A 25,528-nucleotide genomic window follows, 5' to 3' on the forward strand; every position below is an offset into this window, starting at 1 on the left:
TGAAGCAGCAAGTTGGCAGCTTTACCATAAAAGGAAAAAACCAGACTGAAACCATGTTCCCCAGCTCACTTACTGCTTCTTTACATTTGTTAATAACTGCACTGCCTAAAGGGGACATTTCTGTACAGTCCTGCTGAGGACACAGTAAACAGATGGCTTCTCACAGCAGCCTCTTTTTCTAAGATCTTGGGAACTGTGTTTCTCTCCCATACCTCCAAGTAACTACCAGGTTGTTTGTTTTTCCATTTTTAACTCAAGCTTGCATAAAAGTGGCTCCACAGAAAATAATCTCCTTGAATCTGCAAAAAGCTGTAATATATCTTCTCCATGATTATTTACTGCCAAAAAACTTAATAAAGGCCAAACTAACTACACAAAAACTTTGTTACTACTTCTACATAACATGACTTTTCACATTTGTATTGTCTACCACTTTTTTTCTTCTGCAGGGAAGATGACAGAAGGCAGCAGAATTACTCCTCCTTACTGAGCAGTGTCTCAGCTTCACCATCACTGGAAGCTGGCAGTGCTGCAGGAAGGGCCATCCAGCCACCTCCAGCTCCTCTTCCTGGCCTGCACTGCCTCTTCCTTGCTGCTGTGACCAGCATTTACAGACCACACTGTGCTCCAGGAGGGGGGACCCACTTCAGCACAGCAAAATCCAGGGATGGCTTTCACCTGGGGCAGTTTTGCACCATGGCTGTATGAAGAATCCTGCTGGCAGTGCAAGAGTTGGGATGGGGATCAAGCCCTCTGTGTGGAGCTGCTTCATCCTAAACATAGGAGAGAGCAGAGGGTGCAGGAGCAGGGGGAAATGTAGCAGTAATCTATAGGCAGTCTGCAAACACAGCCAGGAGGGCCCAGTTCAGTGTGGTAACTCCTGGGTACACACATATAAATGCTCTTGTAGAATTCTCAGTCTTTGAGATTAAAGAAAATTAAAGCTTATTCTCATTCTGGCTGGAAATTGCCTGGGCAATGATCAAACTGCATTAGTGACATGGTAATCAGCAGATTCAACAAGACACCCAGCACTCCTGGCTGAGCATGAGACAGCATGAATGTGATTTGCAAAAGGGTTTTAGGTGCTCAGAGCTGCTTGAAACAAGTGGAAATTTTATCTTTGCCCAGCCAACATCTCTGATAATTCCTGTGTCCTGTGAGATGTCAGCTTTTCTACATATTTGGAAGAAAGTCTGATTATCTGATTGCTGATAGCTGTGGCTAAGTGTTTTTATCAGAAGAGCTTTGATGGGAGTTAAACATCATCCCTAATGAATACATCAACCAAGTAAGTCTCTGAAGCAGAGGAGGAATGCAGTGTGCACAGCTCATGTTTTCTGCTGGATGTTTGTGCCAACACAGGGGAGGGTGAGAATGCGGAGAGCTGTGATTCCCAGCTGAGGTACCTGCAGTAGGACCAGGGATCTGCAGACACAGAGGCTTGGTTCACCAAGAGATAAAGGATCCCTGAGACATCTGAACAAGCTGATTGCTCTGGGCCAGGTGACCCTGGTCATGAAATACCAGAATATAGTTCCTCAGTCTCATGCATCTACAACATATTTTACTTTGGCAAGCAGAAACTATGCAAGTCTCCAGATAAGGAGCAGTACTGACTTTTCACAGGGAAAACATTTAGTGTTCTGATCCATGTTTATGAGTAAGAACTCTTGTTTATATTCTATTTGAAAATATGCTCACAACCCCCTGAAGCTCTCTGTGCCTATACGTGCAGTGTGCTCACTCAGAACCATGCTGACACCCACTTTCACCACTCCAATGTGAATAAAATTCTGGCTGAATAACCAGAGTTATTTTGAGGGTTGGTTTAGTTTCATGCACAAAACTCGAGTAGGTTTCTACAAACAAAAGCACAGCTTTAAAAGCAGCTGGGGCCCTCTTCAGAGATGGAGAGACTCCAAGATGACATGTGCAAGTAAAATGTGGGTGTCCTGGGCTTGTGCTGGGAGCTCTGGTGGTTCCACTTGCCGGCTGCCGTGCCAGCTGTGCGTGGTTGGGGTGGGAAGCAGTGAAAGAGCATCCTCTTGAAGGTTCAGCTGATCACCTACTCCCTTCTTGTTCTTTTTTACTTGCTCTCCCCCTCCTCTCTGCTGCCAGGAAGAATTGCAGTGGGGGCACATGAATAAAGAGGAGTAACTCCCTGAGAGCTAGTAGGGCCAGGAAATTATTCTGAGCCCCAAAAGAAGTGAATTGCTAAGAGCCTGCACTCCTGCTGCCTCCTCCCTCCAGCAGCCAGCCTGGGAGGCACAGCTGAACCCATGCTGTTCTAAGTGCAGTTAATGGCCACAGTGAGGGCAAACCAGCTCCAGTGGCTTCCCACTGCTCAGGAGAATGTGCTAGGAGGGACAGGAGACAGTCAGAGAGAGAAGGAGTGGGAGACATCCCTGTGCTGCTTGGACCAGGCTCATCTGTGCTGAGATCAGTTTCACTTTAGGCAGAAAACTCATGTATTGTCAGGACAAGACAATTCTGTTTCAGCATAGGCTGCAATCATACTTTTTTCTTCCCCTTCCTAGAGATAGCTTATATCCCTTTTCTATTGTTTTCCCCAACCTCATTTCTAGAGACAAGTACAGTACCCTGCACAACTGCTGAAGATCTGCAGGAGCCAGAAGCTTCTTCCAGCTTTCCCATCAAGGCTTGCTGCTTAAATAAAGGACCAGAGAGAGGAATGGCTTCAGGGCCTGCTCGGAGCCCTGGACAGTGCTGGATGCAGAGCACAGGGCTCAGGAGGGAAGCTGGAGCACAGATATGTGACTGTGGCTTAGTGGGATGACCTTCTGCCAAGTGAGTTTTTTATAAATATATCACATAGTGTGTAGGAAGGTCTGTTTTCAGGATATTTTTGTTGATTTATTGGTCTTCCTCTGCTGCACTGTAGCTCTGCCTTCTGGGATCCACTTAAATAAAAGGATTGAAGTAGCTCCAGGAAAGAAGTGTCATACAAGCCATAGAAAGGAAAAATGTCCTAATCCTGGGAAGCCCTAAACTTTAGGACCAAGCCTGTGAATCTTGCTGAGCCATAGTTGTCAGCCAGAATTTCTGTAGGGTCAGGGTCCTTATGAGGGCACATAAAGTTCAAAATATTTTGTAGAGCTCCTGGTTTCTTGTAGCATCCACGGTTGATGTGAGATGGTACCAAGTCATGCCCTATAGTCTGGAGGTGTTGCAGCCTCCTATATCCAAAACTTTAGCTTTTTCATCCCTAAATGATAGTTTTTTTCTTAGAACAAAATCCCTTCAGTCTGTCAGAAGTGACTGCAGGAGAAGGAGAGCTCTGTGAATTTTGGGAGGTTGCTTGCACCCTTTGGGGCCCAACTGCTTTCCCACTGCCCATTGCCATCCCTGTTTGGAAACAGAACATCTCAGCTCAGAGTTTAAGACATCAGGCTGTAGGGAAAGTAACCCCAAAACACTGTTTGAATCTGCTTTGCTGGGGGGGAGAGGGCAGCAATGCTGACAGATCCAGCAGCGCTCACAGCTAACTTTGGAATAGTCTCCACTAGCGGAGAGGGAGCATTTTCCATGCCCGTATTTGCCAAAACTATTTGCTTGACTTTGAAACCTTCCCACATGCCTTGACACAGATGGGTGAAAGGATTGTTTTTCCTTTTTGAGTCACAGCGTTTGTGGACTGCTGTTCCTGCCAAAGAATTCCTCTGAAACTTCTAGAAAGGCAGCGCTGCCCTCTGTGAGAGCTCTTTCCTGGCCGGGTGCTCGCAGGAGCACATGTGGAGCTCCCAGGTGTTTGTGGCACCTCCAGGGCAGGGCTTGCAGGGGCTGTCCTACCTTGCAGCATGCTCCTGTAGGCCGTGTCGGCGATGGCGTAGATGTGCGGTGGCATCTCGTGCCTCTTCTTGCCCTTGTACATGTCAATGATCTTCTCTGAGTAGATGGGCAGCTGCTTGTAGGGGTTGATCACAACGCAGAAGAGACCCGAGTAAGTCTGCAAGGGAATTCAAATAAAAGCTGGGCTTAACATCACGTGCCATGTCCAGGCTGGGGAACAAAGGCATGGGCTGCAGGGAATTAATGGGATTTTAGCGGCGGCGCTCCTTTGTGTTCTGCCCAGGGTAACAACGGAAGCAGATTTTCTGAATGTATGTGCATGGGTGGGTTCTAAGTGCACAAATCATTATTGCCAATAAGTGAGCTGCTAGAAAGTAAGTGAATTTAACAATCTGTAGAAACACCGTGACCTGATGTTAGAGCTCCTTAACTTCAGTTATTTTCAGTACATAATCCATACCCTTATCGCACATAAGGGTATGGTGATAACTGTAATAATTAATATTGATACGTGTATTTTCTTTTTAGAGTATGATATAAATATCTGCTCAGGTAGGCATCAAATTTTGTAAACTGAAATCCCAGGTAGGAAGCTTGGATTGATGTTTGAAGGGTTTTTTTTTAAAAAAGCTATGAACACTATGTAACACTGATGATTGATGGGAGTCCTTAAATAAAATTGTTCAAGTTCCAAATAGATGCTTTGAGAGACTAACCATGTCTTCACTGCATGACTATTTCTGCAGAAAACTTAAGAAAAAATGTGGTTTAGAATTTAATGGAGGTATTAATGTAAAAATATATACATAAACAAACAAGAATATTGGCTGCCAGCTGATAGGTTTTCATTCATTCTGTCTTGTTTATTTATTTATTTAAAATTTTCCTTTATTTTGAACTATTCCAGCTATTCACCTGGACCAGAAATAATACCATACAATACTAGATGAAGAGCCATATTTCACAAACAATTGCTAAAAGTAAGAACTTTGCAAGGGTATTTAATTTAATTTTTAAAAATCTAAACCACCAAAATAAATAAAGAAATAAATAAAAACCACAAACCAACAAACACCCAAGTTATAAGAACATAATTCTCATATTAGGAGAGAGTATCTCATATTAGGCAGGAGTATTGTGATATTTAAAGTGGCCTATGGAAAAAAAAAAAGAAATAATGGAACTGTGCTGTTTCTGATATAGGCAGAAGCAATTTGTTTGGTTTTTTTAAAAAATATTTATTGTTATTTATTTGATTTTGTTGCCGTGTGTGAAGGAGAGCCCTGTGGGGCGGCACCCTGAGCGCCGGGGCTGTGTCCCAGCGGGCCGCAGCTGTCCCTGCTCCCCGGGCAGAGGCCCCGGGAGGCTCCGGGCACAGGGATTTCCCTTTCCTGACCATAATAGGGCACGGCCCGGCACGGCCCGGCTCTGCCGAGCACTTTATATGGTACCAGCACCCAGGGCCCGAGCCCGGCAGGGCCCGAGCCCGGCCCGGCCCGGCCCGGCTGCTCCGGGGCTGCTGGGCACCCGCAGCTCGGCCCGGGCCGGTGGCGCCCCGGCCCGGGCAAACCCAGCTCGCATCCCCGCCGGCCCTCAGCAAGCCCAGGCTGAGCCCCTCGGTGGGGAAGGAATGGCTGGCCTGGATTTTCACTGGGACGTCAGAATGCAACTGTGCTGCTCTTGTCAAAATGAGTTTTAGCGCTGCCGGGGTAACACACTTGAAAAGTGACAGTTTTGTCCTAGAATGGCCACCGAGGCCCTTACGGGAAGGACAGCAAGAGGTTTTTTAATAGTATAAATAGATTTACTGTACACACTCGACTAATCATCCCCACCCATGTAAAAAATTAGGAAAGGAAATTAAGGAAATTATTTGGGCCTCCCTTCCCTGAGGTTTCCAGGCGTTTCCTGACTTGCCACATGCAGGGCTGTTGGCACACCCAGGCACACAGTAACATAGCTTTAAACAGCTAATTTTGAGGCACAAGAAGCAGGCTATTAAGGCAGAGCAAAAGCTGGACTGATAAAGTTCAGGAATCCTCATTTCTAACTGGACTGTGGCTGATATGATCTGTCACCTCAGGAAATTTAATGAAGCCCTCTTATTTTGGCTGATTGTAGCTCTAGGTGCATGCTCTGCAAGGATTTGGGGGAGCTAGATTAATATAGATGATGTTTTGACACGGCCAAGTGTGTGATGGAAAGTGTGGGCACTGAAATCCTTAAATCCTTCCGTGCCTTAAATCCTTCTCCCTGGGGCACAGCCTGCCTAGAGGGGCTGAATCTCTCCCCAGAGGGTCTGGAGGAAGAACATAATTGGAAATATCATAGGGATACTTCCATGGGAGTGCTGAGCTTGGGTATCCCTCAGATTGCTACTGCTGGGTATTTACAAGAGACTGGCACAAATACACATCTGCATTGTAAATATCTAGGTTTGGGCAGAAGAGTCCAACTCAGTTCCAACATGCATATTTAGCTTTATGTACCAAAGGCAGCATTTTTCACTGTGAAGACTGAACAAGTAGTGCCTATGAATACCACAAGGAACTTGATTCCACTTTCAAATCCTCTGAAGTTGCATTACTGTGTTTTTCATGCCTATATAATAATTTTTGTTGTAATTTGTGTGTGGATAAAGCAGATTCTTTTTTTTCTGAGCAATGTGAAACATGAATTAGTGGCTCATGTTTCTTCTTGCCCTTCTATCTTAATTATCTGTGATGAAGCAAAAGGCCAGGGTGTTTTTCTAGTGTGCAGTCACCCAGTGAATTTCTGCACTGAATGTTTCTATTTAATAATATTTAATGTAAATGCAAGGGGGAAATTATTTATTTTTCCAGCTGGATTTATTATTTTTCTTTAACAGATTTGGGAATCCCCATTTGCATCACTGATGCTCTGGAGAGAAAAATGCTGAGGTCATGTTTTTTTTGAATATGTGGAACTCTAAGGGTTGCAAATTAGGCAACACATGGCAAAGCCAGGAGATGGTAGTTTACAGTTAGTTTTGCAAGTGGGTGAGACTCAAATTCTCTTTAGAGGCCCCCTCTGTTTTTAAAAAGGTATGGCAGCATCTAGTAGGGCAGCGCTGTGTAAAGCTGGGCAGTTTCAAGCAGGTTTTGCATACTGAAAATACAAATAAATAACTTGTTGCACTGCAAGTCAAATTAATGTCTTTGAAACTTTTACCATCTTAAAATTTAGTCTCTTGAGAAAAAAAAAAACTTAATTTCAGGTACACTTCCAGTTTTGCCTCCATGAAGAACTCTTTGATTTCTAATTGCATTATCCATTATTGGAAATTCATTTCATCTTTCTGTAGAAAGTGAAAATTCCATAAAGTAAACATAATGGAAACTCTGCAACAGCTATGCAGAGTGTTGCTGAGAATAACGACAAAGAAATACCCAATCCCCCATTCTTTTAATTCTTGTGACAATGCAGAATACTTTCAGAAAAAGTATATTTTAATCATTAAGGCTGTATGTTTTGATATAAGAGCACATGGGTCCATATGTTCACCTGCAAACTTAAAATCCAATAAACTCAAATAATGAAAAGATGGGAACATTAGCTTCTTTCAGGAATTTGATAATGTGCATTTTAGTACATTCCTGAAGGAAAGATCTTAAGCTTAGCTCTTTGAAGTTGCACATAACAAGTAGGTAGTTTCTTTGTTGTAGTCCATATAACTGTCTTACTTTCTGCTTCATTTCCTACTTTCCAATTTAGCATTCCTCATATTAGTAATAAGACCTTGACTACTGTTTCTACTTAAGCTCTGTACTTTGTTTTACTCATCAGTGGTCTGTCATGCAAGTAAAATTTTCATAGATTGAAACTGTAGATAACGTCTGCAGCACAGCAGAGGGATCCTTCATGTAAAATCAAAGATAACAGCTAAATTCCTTAGAAAAGTTTTGGGCTTTCTTACTGTGCTGTTTGCTAACTGTTGATGTGGATAGATAACAGCGTTATCAATATCAAAATATTCTTGTGTTAATGTACTTGTGAAGACTGAAAGAGAGAATAATCCTGCCATAACTCACATGAACGTAGAGAAATTATAATTTTTCCAGGCTTGCCTGATCTGTAACTTGATCAACATGAGGGACAAAAACGTTTCGTGGATGCGTGACTTTGCTTCAGTGACACACTGGTACGTGCAAGTACTCTTGCCTGAATTCCAGTGGGTTTGTCCCTTTATCCACACATAAGGTTTAACTCCAGCACCACCAAACCAGAACTTTTCATCTGCCTTTCAGTGGGAGTTTTACTTGAGAAAAATTGCATGATTTGCCTTTTCTGTATGCTCTTTTTGCAAATTACTGGAAAATTGTTTCGGTTTATATTGAATTAATTTAAAAGTCCCTATAATTTTGTTTTTCCCAAACATCAGGACTCAGATTTTGTTCCCCTATCAGAGAGGACTTTCCAGGCGAACAATATTCTTTTGGAATACGTAAATTTTATGGAAGAAACCTTCGTGTGTTTTAATTTAGTTAAGTAAGGAAGCAATTATCAAAGAAGCAGGAGAATCATGGGGAATAAAGTGAATTTAGAACATTTTTGGGTTAGGATGTCATTGCTGGGGGTTAGTACTTGTGTGGCAGTTACACAAGGCCTGTATCCCAGACAGTAGCTGGGATCCACCTCGTTGTCTGTGGGACATGGTCACATGCAATAGGAAATGCTCTGTGTGTGTTTGGGTCTACTCACATAAATTAGACCTGAGAAGTATCTCTCCCTTAGATTGTGCAGCACTGAAGCTTCATTGAGGCAAGTCAGCTCTGCCATGTCCTCCACTTTGGAGAACTTTGGGGGGTTCATCTTCTGGATGTCATCCTTGCTCAGTGTCACTTTCTTTCCATTTTCTGCCAGTTCAACTGTCACCTCGTCCCCTTTCTCTTCCTTGATACTTGCTGCTTCAAATCCATGTTTCTCTGATGGAATCCAAACCAGTTTCTTTGCTGACCAGTCAGCCTGGGCAAGTGGGTTGTTGATGAAGTTTTTGTCCACAAAGAGGAATTTCTCATCATCGCTGAGAGGTTTTTGAGCCATTTTGACTCAGCAGACACCTGTTGAGGAAGCAAAATATTCTGCTTTAAAGGGATAAAGGAAGGCAAATGTGGAGACATTCCAGACAAAACACATTTGTCAAATCTGCCATGCAGTAGGTCCAAAGCATTATAGGTCCTGTGTCATATCTCACATTTCCATGTGAATTGCTTAGTGCCTGTGCAATGAGACAGTGAGAACTGCACCAGGGCCACCAGCTGAACACCTTCCTGCAGCCTCAGCAGGAAGCTGAATTCAGACAAACACAACATTTCCCAGCACCCAAATGCTGTTGGGTGCATACTGAAATATCAGTGCAATAATGAAAGAAACAGTAGAAGAATGGTTCCCAGGCTGTGTTCCAGCAAGGACAGAAATGAATCTGTCTTGCAAAGGACTATTTCCAATCACTTAATACCATTTCATTTGGAGAAGAATTAAGATTAAGTAAGACAAAGTCAACAGAAAAAGCAGAAAAAAAAGTCTTTGTCAATACTGCTGGTGAAGGAGAAGTAATTTAGAGTTAGCCCCTCCCCATGGGTCAGACAGTAGGAGCTGATCATTTCTGAAGGGTAAACGTCTATCACATGAGAGAGAGAAGAAATGAACCAAGCCTGGAATTGCCTCAGCTAAAAGATACTCTGAACCATGATACTCAGACTGGAAGGATGATGCATCTGTGTCATGCAGTCACACGTGGATAAAGCAGCTGGATGTATCTGCCCCCTAGGTGAGAGCCAGGGGAGAGTTTAGGCTGCATTGCACGGTGCTGAGACTGGAGGCAGCTGCTCTCCTGCTCTGGCCACTGAAGTCTGGATGTGGCTGCAAGATCAGTGCTGATAGTGCTGGAGCTTTCTAAGTGCTCTGCTCTATCCCATGGGGGCACAGGTCTAAATGAAGGAAGGAGTACACAGGGGGTTTGTGGTTTGCTCCAGGGCAGAAAGAGTGTGCTGGTTGGGAAACCTGCTGTGCAGTGGAGCAGAGAGGAGAGCTGGGGAGGAGCTACAAAGAGCGTGTGCCCAAGAAAAACATCTCTAGGAGACAGAGGCTGTTTCATTTCCTTATTGAGAATGAGTTTAATATTTACAGCATTCAAACAAACATGAATCTGGAGGGAGCTTGGAGAACTGACTGCTAAAGATGTCAGCAGTCAGCCCATAAGCAGGACAATATTTGTAACGACCAAGCTGTGTGGTATGTAGCCAAATGGACACACTGTGCTCTGGGAGTATCAGAGCTTGCTTTCCAAATATTTGTCCCTGAAGCCTTCCCACAGATTAAGGTTTTTTTTTTTTTTTTTTTTTTTTTTTTGCAAAGCCACACTCTATGAGGGGTCTGAGAAGGAAACATGGATCATGCAGAAGATGACATAAAGCTTAAAACCAAAACTAGGATTTGTAGAGGTGCCTGAGAAGGTTAGATGATATCCCACTGAAATGCAGTGGCAATTAGATGTCCCAGCTCTTTAAACTCCTGTGACAATTGTCTTGTCTTAAAAAAAAAAAACAAAAAAACAAAAAACAAAAAAAACCCCAAAACAAAAAGCTAAATGTGCTTGTTCTAGAGCCTTGCCTAGAAATCCCAAAGAGGAAAATTCGCCCAGATAATCCATGAAGGTGCAATGTGTGAGGGAGACCCTGTGCACTGCCACTGGCCCCTGAGCAGTGTTCCCTGCTGTCAAGGCTCTGCGAGGGAGCATCTGTAGGATGTGGCCCTCTGCTCGCTCCCAGGAGATTCTTGGAAGAGAGCAAGAGGAAACTATTTGACCTCTGTGTGGATTAAGGCAGAAAATGCTCCCTGGTTGCCAAGAGGGCTGGTAGAGCTGCACAGTTCCAATAATGGAGATGGTATTCTCTCCTGCTGAGCTCTCCAGCTGGCGGCTGCGGGGGGAAGGAAGCTGCTGCACAGGGCAGCCATGGAAGCTCTGCCCCATCCCAGAGCTGCAGCTCCCGAGGCACGGGGCTCAGGGAGCAGCAGGAGCTGCCCTGGCCTCTCCCGCTGCTGTGGCAACAGGCAAGGCACCTTCTCCACCCCACTGTCCCAGCAGTATGGGAGGAACTGCTGCAGCAGTGGAGACGGGGATTTCAGCCCATCCTATGTCCAGAAGAGAGCTCGAAGGCCATGCTGAAGCATCAGAATGGTTGGATTGTGCTGCCTGTGGCTAAATGCCAGGTGACAGCACTTTTATATCAATAGGAATTAGGTACTGCTCTCAGAAACACCAAAAGCGAGACCGAACTGCAGAGCTGAGCTTCATGGAGTGAAATCCTGCTATTCTGAATCTGCCCACAGAAAATGATGGAAATCAAACTGCCAAATCATCCTGACCAGCCACCTGAAAACCCAACTGTAGCTAAAACTGTTGGCTTGTTACAAAACCTGTCACAGTGGGACATCCCACAGGTTTGTTCTGTTGCCCAATGACCAAGGAGAAGTTTCTTTTTTGACATGCTAAGTCAAAAACATCTTCCACAGATTCTAGCATGAAACTCAGAGCTGGTCTGTCTGTATTTGACTACGTTCTTCTACTTCTTCCTGTATGTACCTAGTAAGATGCAGAAAGTTTTCAATTCAATATTTTTCAATGCAAGATCCATTTGGAAGGTATATAAGGTGGAATGAACCGCAGAACATGGAAATACAGGTTCTTATTCCCTAGATCCAAACACTAGGACTAGTTTGAATATGGTAAGAATAGAACCCCTACAAGAACTAGTGAATAGACAGTCTAAACTGGATCCCAGAACTGTGCTGAAACACAATGAGGAGAAAACATGGATTTATGTGAAAAGAACTTTTCATGACTGAACTTCTGGAATCTAAGGATAGAGTTTTAGCAGCTTCTGACTATCACTGTAGTAAAAAAGGAAATGCAGTTATGAAATATGGATTAATGGCTATTAATAATTTAATTTATTTATTAATGTGCACTATTCATGTTCATTATAAAGGAAGGTCTTCCATCTGAATGAAAGGGGTAGAATATAATCTCCACAAACTCAACTAAATTTGTCCTGGTGAGGACTAATGAGCTGCTAATGAGTTGCTGAAGCTTTCTGATTAATAACTGGCACGATATCTTCTGGTTCATCTCTGACCAAGACTGCACTGCACTGGGCCAGTATGTGATTGATACTGGGGAAATGGGCCAAGGGGAAAGACTCCTTGCAGCCTGCTGAGAACATTCCCTGGGAAGGCAAAATTGACCCTTTAGCCAGTTCCTGGGTTTCACCTATAGGACTGGCAGAGAGAAATGGAGACCCCAGTCCATGTTCAAGAGTTGGTAGGAGGTTCTTGTCCATTTAGCCCAAATCATGTACAAGAGTATACACTTTATACCCAGAAGTGAGTTATCCTGAGAATGGGAAGAGGAAAAGCAATCACAAAAATACTATTGACATAAAGTTTCTTGCCTTGGAATTGTGCCAAATTACACCTAACCTGATCCATTTATTGTATTTGTCTAACACACAAACATACATGGATACTTCCACAGCTATGTCTGCTGTCCCACTACAGAGATATCTGGCTGACCTTCACTATCTTTTCCCTTTTCATGTTAATGACCAAAGCGGAATGCTGTCTTTAAAACTAATTTATCCTGAGTATATTATTTCAAGGGTGAAATATAAATATTCCCAGGAAGTGCACTTTAATTAAAAGGTTATTGGCCAAGCAGAATTGCTTCCTGAGTCAGAGCTTGGAGGGAGTGCTTTTCCCCTAAGAAAAAGATAAAGGACACTTCTCCTTTCCTCTGCAGTATGTGCAATAGAAAGCCTTATCACATCTGTACAGGGAATAATTATTGCAACAGAAGAACATATAACCAATTATTAAAAAAAAACCCAAGTCCTGCTCTCATGAGTAGTTTCTGATGGAAGAGAGTAGCAGCAACCTGCTCTTGACTCCAACTGCATTTCTTGAGCTACAGTAATTCTTGACTATGATCTTTCCAGTTTCCTTATCTTTTACTTTTCCAGTACTTAACTGAATCATCCAACTGAGCACTGCTTGGAAAAAAAGATAATCAAAAGATAATCTAGGGGTGAATCCTAACCTTGTGACCTTCATTTAGGAACTGGAATTCCCCAGCATTGACAGCTTTATCATGAGCACTTCTATCAATCCCTCCTGGCCTTTCACCTTTTTTTGGTAATGCATTCTCCATATACTTCAGTTAAATTCTCTGTAAGTGCCTCAGTTTATAATAAAGTCTTCTCACCTTTGTTAATGTGAGTTACTACATAACTCTGACTAAATACTTGATTAATTTTCTAATTTTCAAAAGAAATTTGTCCTAGTTATTGCTAGTGTTATAAACTGTAAAAATCAGAAAAGAAGGGGGAAAAAAGGGATAGATTCCCTTTATCTGGAAAATACCAGCTATTTCAAATTCTTATAATGTCATTCTATTAACTAAATAAAATTCTGTATATTGATCATAATTCACAATTAATCCATAATTTAACTGGACTTTGCACAAGTTGGAAAGCTGCCTCTAGCTCTTGGCTTCTCCTAAAATTAACATACTTAAAAGCCGTCAGATTTGCAACTAATAAGACTCTGTGATTTCCAAAGCATTGGGATCTCTGCATACATCCCCATGCTGCCTTTTATGGAGATGTTCTGCTCAATACTCTCCGTTCCGCAAAAAAGTAATGATAACAAATTCAAAACAAATACCTTTTAGGGACTAGTGTGTCAATTGCAAATGAGATAATAAAATTCATTGTTTACATCCAAGTGAACACAGCCAGGGCAGAATCGGGCACTAAACTGAAATGACAACTTAATCAGAGCTTTGCTCTCGGGGGGTTCATCAGTTCAGCCCCTGCCTGAGAGCCTTGAGGGAAGGGGGGACTTGGGGAGTCCAGCAAGTCAGTCCATCCAGACAATCCTGCTGCAAACTGCCTGTCAGGGCAGAGCTGGAAGGTTTTGCTAATATGGAGGTATTAGATAATGACAAGCCTTCTGATTTCTCTTATATTGAAAATATCTCATGACTCTTCTTAATTATGCATAGATGCCTTTCACATAAATATCAACATTCTTATGTTGCATGCACACAGACACATGCTCACACATACAGGTGATAGAAGCCCGTGAACCTCTGGGATGGTGCTGAAGCTGCTTTCTGCACTGCCATCTACTGTCGTTTTAATTTACTTAAGGGATTTTCTTAGAAGTTTGTTGCTTTATTTTCCTTTTTAAAAATAGGCATGTCACCTTTGAAATTTCTGTAGTTCAGTAAATTTTCAGATTAGTTTTGCTTCAAATTTGTTCCCAGCATATTAAAAACATACATATGTAATGCTGGGGCATTTATGTAAAAGTGATTCCATTCCTTCTTCTAATTTTTAAGCAGTTTTCCTGTTTAAAGAACAAGTTACTGATGAACTGATTATTTTATTTTGGTCCTTTATTAGGACTGAGAGGTTAGGGACACTTAAAGAAGACCAGCAGCTCAGGTTTCTCATTCCCAAATGTACAAGTGATGGTTACCTGCAGCAACTGCCGTGGGCACCTGCACTGCCCTGCACCTTGTGGCAGCGTTGCTGCCGGCTCAGAGCACGACTCCTTCTCTGCCGCCAATGTCTTTCAGGCTCGACCCAGCAATGGCAGTGTTAGCAGTGACCAGAAGCAGGCTAGAACATCTGTGCCCACTTTCAGCATGCACAATCTCTATGCATTTTAAGCAGAACCCAAGCAGAACACAAACCAGGACGAATCGCCCGAGCACATCTGATAGGTCTGTTCCCATCCCCAGGTTAATGCTCTGGTTGCGTTTGCAGAGCAGAGTAAGAGTGAACTTGCCAGAGTCCCCATCCCAAAGCGTGTGACAGACCCCCAGCCCTGTCCCCAGCAGGGCCCTCGCCCCCCGTGGTACTCACAGGTGTCCAATGGGGGGAGCAGAGTGAGTTGGAGATACAGCCACCAGCCGGGACAGCCCAAGTCCTTGCTGCCTTTGCAGCCTCCCTATATAGAGGAGGAGAATCTTGTCAGTGGGGAGGGGCCCTGGAAACCACGTCCTGCTGGAAAATCCTTTTGGTACCTGGCTTAAAAAACACAGCCTGAGCCAAGGACCTCATTCCCAGCAGGGCCTAACCCTGGGCTGTGGCCCCTGCCCCAGCCACTTTTTAGGGAAGCAATCTAGTTCTGGCTTTCAAAAAGATGTATGAAAGAGGTGCCCCTAAATCACAAGTTGAGGGTTTCACCCTTTTTCCCTGCTGTTTGACAAAGCAAATGGACCTTTAACTCCTTCCTGCCTTGGCAGTCTCTCTGCCCCTCATGGCCCTGTGCCTAGAAGGGCAAAGGACGGGTCACGGGCCCATGTGGCACAGGATGTTTCCTACCCACTGTCAGTGCATTTTGTTGGAGCTAAGTCCCTGAGTTCAGCGGTTGCTTGGGCAAAGAGGGTTATTCCTAACACAGCAGGACTGTGTGGGTGGAAGTGGCTCTGGGTCTCCCTGTGTTTATGTGACATTTGGAGCCTGGGGCTGGTTTAAGCCTCCTTTGCCCCTGGGATATGGGAGGGTTGTTTGCCACCTTCCCAGCAGATTTGCCAAAGTTTCTTTTGCGATCCAGCGTGCAGCTCAGTTCTTGAGAAAGGACTGTGAATACTTGTTCATATATAAGAAATACCTCCCTGTGCCCGTAAATGTAGAAGAGAAGTGGTGAAGAGCTGGGGGAGCACAGTCCCTGGGATGCATGGACAGAACAGGGAGCAGGCACTGTGTGCTGGCAGGGAGAGCAGGACAGGGTGCTGGGAGCCAGACCTGCAGGGGTTAGGGAGTGCTCTGGTCCTCATCAAACCTTCCTCACACCCCCCAAATCTTCAGTCCCCAGCTGTCCCCCCTCCTTCCTTTCCTAGTAGCCAACAGCCTTGTGCAGTAGGACCTGTGGATGGAGATATCCCAAAAAGGGAAAGCTAGGATCCTCTAGGAATTCCCATCAACGTGCCAAATGCAAAATACCGAAACAACCCCCTCTCAGCAACAGACTAAATATGGTGTATACCCAAAGGATCAGAGCACAGGCCTGAGTGAAATTATTTCTCTTAACATCAACAGCTCTGTCTTCTCTGGAAAATAAACCCTCCTGGGGAAGATGGATGGGGCTCATATTGGTCTCATCATCCTAAAAAAATACTTATGAGGGGAGGCTGGGCTGAAAACCTCTGCTGTCACTGGGTCAGGAACTTGAAGGTGTGATAGACCTGTAGCCCCTTCTTCTAGTTCTTGCCAGTGGTGAAAAAAATTCAACAAAGAGGAGAGAGGGAAAGAGCCCTGGGGTTTCTGCTCTGCAACATTTCAGAAATATGAGATGCATGGTCAAGTTTGGGCCTCAGCTGGGTAAGACCAGATTTGCCAGGGCAGTGACACAGTCCCAGAGGTCACAGACTGTCCTGCCAGGGGAAGGGTTGGTGTCTGCAGTGGTGTGGGGCTGCCACAGAGCCATGCAGAGCCTTCCAGGACCCAGCAGCGCCGTATCAGACCTGTGCATGTGTGACTTTGCTGGAGAAAAGCCAGGGAAATGATCACCACCACATAAATCCAAGAAACTTGTCCTTGTTAGCAGAAAGTTCCTCACAGGGCAGGGTAGTTCACCCTATCTTACTTTTTTCCCCTGCAGTTTCTTGTTTGCAAACTTATCTTTTAATTAGAAACACAGTGAAATACAAGGGAATCCTCTGAAAAGTATGATCATTTTAACATTCATCAAAGTTATTCTAAGAAGTTCCTTTTAAACACATGCAGCTGTTTCACAAAACCAGACACATTATAATAGTAGCTTAAAAAGGAGTGGAAATTATTCTGGCTGGTCTGCAAACCAGTGCACACGCAGGCTTGCTGCCCGAGGAGGGAGTTTAACAGCAGCGCTGCTGGAGGGTGATATATGATGTGACATTAAACGAAGCTGGAAAGTCCAAAAAAATATTACTGCTGGGACTGAAAGAGTTGCACTCTCAAGCCATGTGGGGTAGGAAATGATGAGTATAAGCATGGCTTCCAACCTTCAGTTAAAAGCTAATGTAAGAATATATAAATCTGACAGCCCGGCTGGGGGTTCCTGAAAGTTGTGGTCTTTGTTTTAAACCAAAGTTGCCTCAGAATGAAAGCTGTGGATTTCCAGTGGATGATGAGTTTGTCACAAGAAAATAAGCTTTGTTTAAACCCCCTTGATTTGTTTATTTATTTGTTTTAATTACTTTTCTAGAAAAAAAATAAGTATTAAGCAGCCTACCCTTAAATATCTCCTTACTGAATTTGCACTGTAAATATTGTACTTGGGGAAAAGAAAGAGGACCCAAGAAGGAAAAAAGTGAACTTTAAGCTGCCTTACCATGGTGTAACCTGAACACAGGAGAGGGGAAAAAAGAAAAGCACAGATGGTGATGTTAGTTAGTTAAATAAAGCATCAGGTGTTTTGTTTAAAAATGTTTTTACTTACGTTTTACCAACCATGTTTGTCTAAGATGACAAATGTAATTAGAACAGGTAATTGTACTGGTGGATTATCACCTGTGTCAAGCTGTCCCCTTGCAGCAGGAGGGACAGTCGGTGTCCAAGCCAGGACAATCAATCCTGAGAACAGTCTGATGAGGGAAAATACTCCAACTGCTTGATGTTTGTGCTTCACACTGGCTGCAGGTGGTCAGGTGAAGCCTATGAAGTGCACAGAGCAGGTCTGAATCAGCTGCTGCTGAAAGGGTGTATTTGCAAGTGTGAACAAACCTTTTGGGGTTTCTTTTCCTAAAGGTGATTACCCAAGGCTAATCAGTCCTCCGGAAAACTGATCCAGTGACACCGAGATCGGGTGCCTGACATAAGGGTGCTCAGGAAGGAAAATGTAACTGATTCCTCAGGGGGAGCTGATAAAGCTTCAAAAAATCTCCTCTGTGCAGGACAGAAACTAAAACCTCTGAAACAGCATGACTGCCCTGCAGTCGAGAGACACAGTTTGCTCTCGTCCGAGGGGAAAGCAAAAATTTGGTCTTGAAGAATTTTTTATTTTTAAAACTTGTGGGTTAAGTTCTTCCAAAGTGCTTTCCAGATCTGATATCCACCCCAGACTTCACTGGCTCCTTGTCACCTTCACTTGTGATAATGTGCTTAGACAACAAACAGCCTCTTTTAATGGCATTCCCTCCATAATGCTCTTGGTTAATGTTCTATCTCCAGCAAAACTCACAAATGCATTTTGCAATTTAAGGACCCTAAACTTCTATATGCTTGTATCTCTTCTATTTTCATTTTCTGTTGTCAGTAGAAAGAATAAGGGCAGCTAATACAAGACATCCCAGGCTGTACTTATGCAACTTCTGAAGTTAAGAAACTAATTTTTGTGTATGCTCACCTAGGTGGCAATTTCTTCTAAAACCTGAACCTGTGACTCTAGGGCTGTGAAATATTTTTATCTAAACATTGATCTTGCCTTAAAATTTTAAGGAATGCTAAGTACATCCATGTGGGAAAGATTTTGCAATTCCTCTTCACCCAGTAACAAGGCAGGCAGCCTGACATTCAGAGGACTTGCTGTATGTCAGCATCTTCTCTCATATTTCATGTACTGTCAAGATAAATGCTAGATGATTAATAATATGATTGGACCACTATATTTTCATAGACATATTTCAAAGATCTGTTGTAAATAAACATCACTGGAAATACACTTTTAATTTGCTTTTAGTTTGCTTGTACAACGATTATGCTTTGAAACAAGAGATTGTTTCTAACCCCTAGATGTGGGCTGCGAGGGTATTGGAGAGTTAGATGAAATGCAAGTTACACCCACAGCAAACAGGCCAAATTCCACCCACTGTCCAACACAGTGTCTGTACAATGGGTGAATCCCCAGAGAAAATATTGCAAAGATTCCCTTTGTTTCAAATGTATTTTGTCTCTGATTTCAGACATACATCTTTACCTCAAAGCTCAGTGAAGGATTTCCTTGTAGCAGCCTCTGCTTTCCTGACTGGAGAGGAGCCTGCTGAGCTGGCTTGGGAAAGGGCAGGTACCAAAAATCCCTTAGCCTTCTTCAACCTAGGCAAAATTTTTTTTTAATTTCTACCACTAAAAACTCATTTCCCAGGGAGCTCCATGGCACCTGGGCAGCATCTGAATGATCTATGGTGGGAAGACAGAAAGCAGAAGCAGTGGCATTGGTTACACTGAAACATTTGCATAGCAGAGAAGGTTTGAGCTGTTGTGTTTTCAGAGCCTTCTTCTTTGCCCTTGAGAAGACAATTCAGAATCCAAATATACGTAACAATTTGATCCACTGCTTCATGTAAAAACACAGGTCTAGCACTGAACTTCCAGAAAATCAAATGAAAAATTCAGGGATGGATCTTCAGCCCAGCAGCTGAAGATGCCAGAGGTGTGAGCACAGAGCACACAGATTCCCTTGCCTGATCCAGCAGTCAGCTGCCACTGCTGCAGAGCTGCAGAGGACTTAGAGATTGATTTGATTGAGGTTTATTTGCAAACACATGTCCTCCCCTCCTGGCAGCAGTCCTGGGACACTCACAGATCAGCAAACGAGGAGCTGCCAGCACTGCCAGTCACACGGAGGAGATGAGCTCACTGCTGAGGCTTCAAGTGGATAAATGCAGCCTCTCTGCAATTCCACAGTAGAGAACAGGCTGCTGGGAGAAGTAAGAGTATCCCTGCGATGCTAACTGGGTCAAATCAAGATAAAGGCAAAATTTCACAGTGTGTGCAACTTGGGGTCTGTGCAACTTCACAAACTGCAGGTTCTCTTCCTCTCTTACCCCCTCCACTGTACCATTTATCTAACAATAAAGATTTTTAAGGACCTGACTCTAGAGATTTATTTATATGAAACTCCTCTCAGTACCACTGGATATATTTAACATTCATGCATTTTGTTAAAATGAGAGGAGAAAAAATAGATGTTATTTTTTATGTACCCCTGCAAGTTTGGCTTTTTAAATTACATTTCAAAACATTTAAAATTACCATTTCAAAACATGTAAATACCTCAGCTAAAAAAGAGTTCTGGGAATCAGTAATCTACTATCAACTTTATTTTTAGCTTTGCCTGACTTAGAGTTTCATGCTGTTTGGGAAAAAACCCAGAAGTTCCTTCACCTCCCATATACCCAGTGTTACACTGTACAATTTATAGCAACTCCAGATGGAAAAAACTTACTCTTGTTTGTTTGCTGGAATGAAGATAAATATAGTCCCCATTTCTGCAGAATTAAAAACAACTGTCCTTCTAAATCACTTCAATTTTTCTACTAGAATTTCTTTTCCCTTACTTATCTGAAAGTTGCAGCTTCTTTTCAAAAAAAAATGATTAACATGTTTAGTTTGAACACTCTGAAAATACCACACAGAAAAAAATGGAAAAATTTTATTCAGAAACACAGGAAAAACACACAAATATATCAGTGTAAAAATGGTAAGTTATTATATAAAAATTTATTGGATAAACTCATTATATTCAGGTGCAATTCTAGACACAGGATTCACTAATGTGAGTCCCTATACAGTCTTCCTTCTGTCTAAGGAAAGAGAGCTTGGTAACATTGTTAAAATTGACAGTAAGTATGACCTTGTCATCCTGTCCCATGAGTAGATGTTACAAGCTAAAATGGTCCCACTGGATTTATTGGAGAAATTTATGCAATGAAGACTGTCTGAAATTAAATCTGACAGACCTTGAAATGAGAAATTAGAAAATGAAAGATATCATCTCTTTATACTTTGTAAAATAAGAGGTTCTTCGATGCTCATGCCAGCCATTCTTCCTGGTTCTGGAATTCTGTCTGGAAATGAAACACAGACAAAAACATTCTCATGCATCTGGAGGTCCAAGGTGTGTTATCTTCTACTATTACCAACTTTGATGCATAGTATCATCCTAGAGAATTTAGGAAATTTTAAAGATAAATGTTTCCATGCAGATGAAAGAGATAAAAGCTTTATATTCCCGAGATTAGATTTCAGACATCTTCACACTCAGCTGTAGCAAATGAGGTAAAGAAACACCATTATTTCACACCTTTTATCAGATCCCCAGTCTGCTGGGATGCTCATACATCCAAATAAACAAGATAATTTCTAAAGTGAAAAGCAAGCTAGATGTTAAATAAGAGACTTGGCAGGTTGAGTTCATGAATGGACTTGATCACCTGAATATGCAGCCTAATGAAAAGAGTTGGATAATTAGTATTTTAAACCCACAGCCTTTAGGTCTCAACTAACATACTCCACAAACACATGCAGAAAGTAATTTCAGAATATATTTACTTAAAGGTTCAAAGCCTTAAAACTTTTATGTTTTTGTTCAGTTCTAAGAACAGCAATGTGCTGGTGTGTCTTATGATTGATCCTGAGTTCTGTAACTAACTGTAATCAATTAAATCTCCATGTGAAGTTACACTGGAGTCAACAGGGCAGGGTGACCCTGCAGAGTCAGTAGAAACAGAAGTTACTTTAAAAACAATTCTCCTATACACTCAGTTTCTTTTAAAATGGAGAAATTTCTGATAGGAATAATTGTTTTCCAACAAAGAGGTAATTTATAGCAGTTTTGGTATGGAAATTTTGTTTCTTCAGCCCCCTCTTCTGGCTGAAGAAAAACATCATTGTCTCAGTGAATTAACTGTTAAAAAACTCACCCTTTTTAGATGTCAGTAAGATCTCAGGTTTCATACTTTTGAAATTTTTTGGATACAAACCGAACAGTTCGTGGTATTAACAGGAGAGTAATAAATTTTCACAGTAAAAAATGAAGCAATATGCCAAGCAGACTCTTTGAAGGAAAAAGCTGGACCAATGAACCTTTTCATTCTCTAGTTTAGGTGGTATTAATTGTAACCAGTCCAAAAGCAGACCAGAAAAGGCAAGTAAGATTTAACAGTGTTTATTATAGAGCAATGAACTTTGGGCTTAAGCTTTTGTGGCAGACATAATATGAATTACGGTCTCAGAAGAAGTTTATGGCCTCATAAAGAACTGACAGCTAAAGCCTTAAGAACTTTCTATAGAAATTAGGTTAGACCAGATAAGAAACAGAGATATGCACACTATTTACTACATTTTATTGAGAATTTAGGTTAAAATCTTGTATTGAATTCCCAATATAGCGAGACTATCTCTAGCTGACCCTTTTCAGGTTTGTAATAATATAGGGGAATACCTATATTTGGTATGTTGGCCAGTTTGGCCAGTTGAACTTTTAGGGAAAAGGTAAAGCCATTTGGTGTCAGATGAAAGCACTCCTTGCACAGAGAAGGAGGTACACAGTGTCCAGCTGCATGGTTATGCTATTATAAGCATATCCATGGTATAGGAAATCTGGTCACAGATAAAAGTTCTGCAAAAATAACATTGCACACACCTTTTTGATTTCTCTCAGCAGCTGGTTTGCCAAGGTTCTGCTTTGGATAATTCAGCAAAGACACTTTTGGAAGGATATTCTGGGTACTTTCTTCTTTACCACCATATAAGAAATGAGAGAGAATTCCATACAGGAGAGGTCTGCTTAAGGGAAAAATTCACAAGTAGTCTGTAAAGTCTGTGAAATACTGAGCATTAAAAATACACCCTTCCCCCAGGACTTCTTAGATCTTAATATTTACTTCTACAATATGTACGTATGTCTTTAATGACTTAAAACACATCCAAGCACCATTACATAAATAAGCACAGACCTAAGCTCCCGCTGAACACCAACACTGCCCTAAAAAGCTCAGACTAAGAGACACTCTCCACTGAAGTTCAGCTCCCCTGGCAGGTGAAGAACTGGGGTATGTTTAGCACAGGAGCACAGATCCACATTCTCACCCATGGATCAGAAGGATCCACACACTCACAACACATCAGACTTTGGTGGGCTATAGGCCAGTCCACCAGGGCACATCTCAAACCTGGCCCTTCCTAAGCTCCTGACAGGTTCAGACAGCACAAGCTACAGAGAATGCTGAACGTGTCTGAACCTGCTGCAGCCTCAGGTCATTAATGCAGCTTTACTGAAGCACTCTGAATCTGTATCTAATCTCACAGTAACCTTTCTACTGCTCCACACAGCAACTCGCAGATATGCAAAGAGCAAATCTACTTTCTGTAGAAAGCAGAATGTACTGGTAAGAGAGCTGTGCTTTGGTGCAAAAGGGCACTATCTGGAGAATGCCAGAGTGTTGGCAGAATGCTGTGTTAGTTTGGAGTATGTCTGAAAATGGCTCCATGTTTGGCATCCTGAAGCTGAATCCAGCATATCAGAACACAGGTGGGATCAGCCACATTTTAGCTGGTGAGAACGACTATATGTGATTTATAATTACACTAAAGAGAAAAATATACTGGCATACAGAATACAGAATATACAGAACATACAGTGCGTTCCAGAATTTCTCCTTACACTGATTTTCCACTTGCATCTTCAACTATATTCAGCTCTTTGGCAAGAAACTCTCTATCCAAGGGCACTTCAGGCTGGCCAGATTCTGGAAAACAAAATCCCTGAATCTTAAGACCAGTAAGAAAATGTCACCAATTAATGGAAGACTCCAAAAGATCACGAGAGCACACACCTCCCTTTTAGACTATTACTAACTAACAGTGTTTTGTAATTCCAGGGAACTCACTTAAACATTAGTGATTCATACAGGTATAATTTACAATATCACATTACAGTTTTTATCTTCACTCTTAAAGAATCTAAGAAAAATATTAAATAAGTTTAAAGTAAATATTAAAGAAGTATAAAGATAAATTCATTAGGCAAACAACTCTTTCTCTAAACTACTACTCTCAGGCATGTCAAGAAATTTGAGTTTGCAGGCTGTTATCAAGTTTTCTTGCCCTTGCATCAACTACTGTGTCAAACAATTTACCTCAAGGGCAAAGGAGAAGAGAGTAAGTTTTCTTGAAAACTAATGGAGTGATTTGGCTTAATGCTGCAAGTAGAGCTGTGGAGAGGTTGGTTGTACCTGTTAATTCCCAAGGGAAGACAAGATTATGCAGCTTGTCACACTTACTAGTTCTATGCTATCAGTGGAATTATTCAACCAAACAATCACTGATTACTATTACAGCGATGACACAAATTCATGGCCAATACCTGCCGTCAGAACAGATGCTGTGTATTTATACTTGTTGTACTCCAGGTATTCCCGAACGAGCTCATTGATCAGGAGGTTCTCCCGGGACAGCGTCGGCCGCGGCTCGCCCTGGTCATCCAGGGCATTGAACACTTCAGCTCTGATCCTCGCTTTGATTTGGGCAAGAGCTCCTCTTTTTTCCAGTGTGTCCTTTAAAACTATCACCATAAAATGGCGCGTTAATTTAAAGCCAAACGCATTCAAGCAGCAGCATTAATTAGCCGCGATACAAACAGAGGTTTGGCGTATCCCAGGGCGACAGCGATAAGGTATCTGCACCTGTGCACGTGCCAGTACCCAGGCACGTCATAGATAAAATTAAGCCTTCAGAAAAGTCACAAATACTTTTTTTTTTTTTAGTCGCAAGCATACATTCTGGGAATTTAAGAAGTAGGATGTTGCTGCGCCAATATGCGTTTAATAATGAAGCACACTGAAATACAGCCCACGGTAGATGACGGGGGCAGGGCCAAGGGACGGGGGCCTCCATTAGCGCCCGCGGCAGCTCTGAGATCTATCCGTGTGGCCGCGGAAGGCCGATCCGCGCTCCTGCCCTCCCGGCGGCCCGAGACATCCCCGACCCCGGCCCCAGCCCCGGCCCCGACCTGCTTTGAGCTCCGCCACCGTCGCCATGGCCGCGCCGGACCCGGATGGCGCCGCGCGCACTGCGCAGGCGCGGGGCCGGGCGGGAGCCCCGTGAGGGCACAGCGCGGGGCCGGGCGGGAGCCCCGTGAGGGCACAGCGCGGGGCCGGGCGGGAGCCCCGTGAGGGCACAGCGCGGGGCCGGGCGGGAGCTCCCCGAGGGCACAGCGCGGGGCCGGGCGGGAGCTCCGTGAGGGCACAGCGCGGGGCCGGGCGGGAGCTCCCCGAGGGCACAGCGCGGGGCCGGGCGGGAGCTCCGTTAGGGCACAGCGCGGGGCCGGGCGGGAGCCCCGTGAGGGCACAGCGCGGGGCCGGGCGGGAGCTTCCTGAGGGCACAGCGCGGGGCCGGGCGGGAGCTCCCTGAGGGCACAGCGCGGGGCCGGGCGGGAGCCCCGTGAGGGCACAGCGCGGGGCCGGGCGGGAGCTCCCCGAGGGCACAGCGCGGAACCGGGCGGGAGCCCCGTGAGGGCACAGCGCGGGGCCGGGCGGGAGCTCCCTGAGGGCACAGCGCGGAACCGGGCGGGAGCTCCCTGAGGGCACAGCGCGGGGCCGGGCGGGAGCTCCGTGAGGGCACAGCGCGGGGCCGGGCGGGAGCTCCGTGAGGGCACAGCGCGGGGCCGGGCGGGAGCCCCGTGAGGGCACAGCGCGGGGCCGGGCGGGAGCTCCCCGAGGGCACAGCGCGGGGCCGGGCGGGAGCTCCCTGAGGGCACAGCGCGGAACCGGGCGGGAGCTCCCTGAGGGCACAGCGCGGCTCCCGCCTGGCCCCTCAGGGAGCGGAGCCCCGGGGATCGCTGTGCTGCCAGCGGCCCGCGGGCCAGGTCGTGCCGGGATAGAATAACCAGCATCAGCAGCGCCTCCGCGCTGCCCGTGGAGCTA

General features: G+C 44.0%; 2 protein-coding genes and 1 long non-coding RNA gene across 7 annotated transcripts in view; 1 reads left to right on the forward strand and 2 right to left on the reverse strand.

Annotated features, from left to right (window-relative positions):
- Positions 1-14,920, reverse strand: part of MYH11 (myosin heavy chain 11) — a 55,252-nt gene extending 40,332 nt beyond the window's left edge. For 4 of the 5 annotated variants that reach the window (XM_068206838.1, XM_068206836.1, XM_068206839.1 and 1 more), the window contains exons 1-3: positions 14,766-14,920; positions 8,536-8,894; positions 3,814-3,970 (exon numbers count right to left, since the gene is read on the reverse strand). In XM_068206838.1, the coding sequence (XP_068062939.1) occupies positions 3,814-3,970; positions 8,536-8,877 (499 nt within the window). In that variant the 5' untranslated portion in view covers positions 8,878-8,894; positions 14,766-14,920. Of the gene's footprint in view, positions 1-3,813; positions 3,971-4,619; positions 4,692-8,535; positions 8,895-14,765 lie in introns of those variants that run through there. The other variant, XM_068206841.1, reaches the window with a different exon arrangement.
- Positions 825-21,472, forward strand: LOC137483608 (uncharacterized). Its single transcript, XR_011004555.1, has 2 exons — positions 825-2,811; positions 18,788-21,472. It is a non-coding gene; the product is annotated as an uncharacterized lncRNA (long non-coding RNA).
- CEP20 (centrosomal protein 20) lies at positions 20,243-24,748 on the reverse strand. Its single transcript, XM_068206845.1, has 5 exons — positions 24,616-24,748; positions 23,971-24,168; positions 23,269-23,353; positions 22,249-22,388; positions 20,243-20,671 (listed from the first exon to the last, which is right to left on the reverse strand). The coding sequence occupies exons 1-5, from the start codon at positions 24,641-24,643 to the stop codon at positions 20,595-20,597; spliced, it is 528 nt and encodes a 175-aa protein (XP_068062946.1). The 5' UTR covers positions 24,644-24,748; the 3' UTR covers positions 20,243-20,594.
- Positions 24,749-25,528: the final 780 nt, after the last annotated feature.

This window comes from Anomalospiza imberbis, chromosome 16, assembly GCF_031753505.1.
Source record: "Anomalospiza imberbis isolate Cuckoo-Finch-1a 21T00152 chromosome 16, ASM3175350v1, whole genome shotgun sequence".
NCBI lineage: Eukaryota > Metazoa > Chordata > Aves > Passeriformes > Viduidae > Anomalospiza > Anomalospiza imberbis.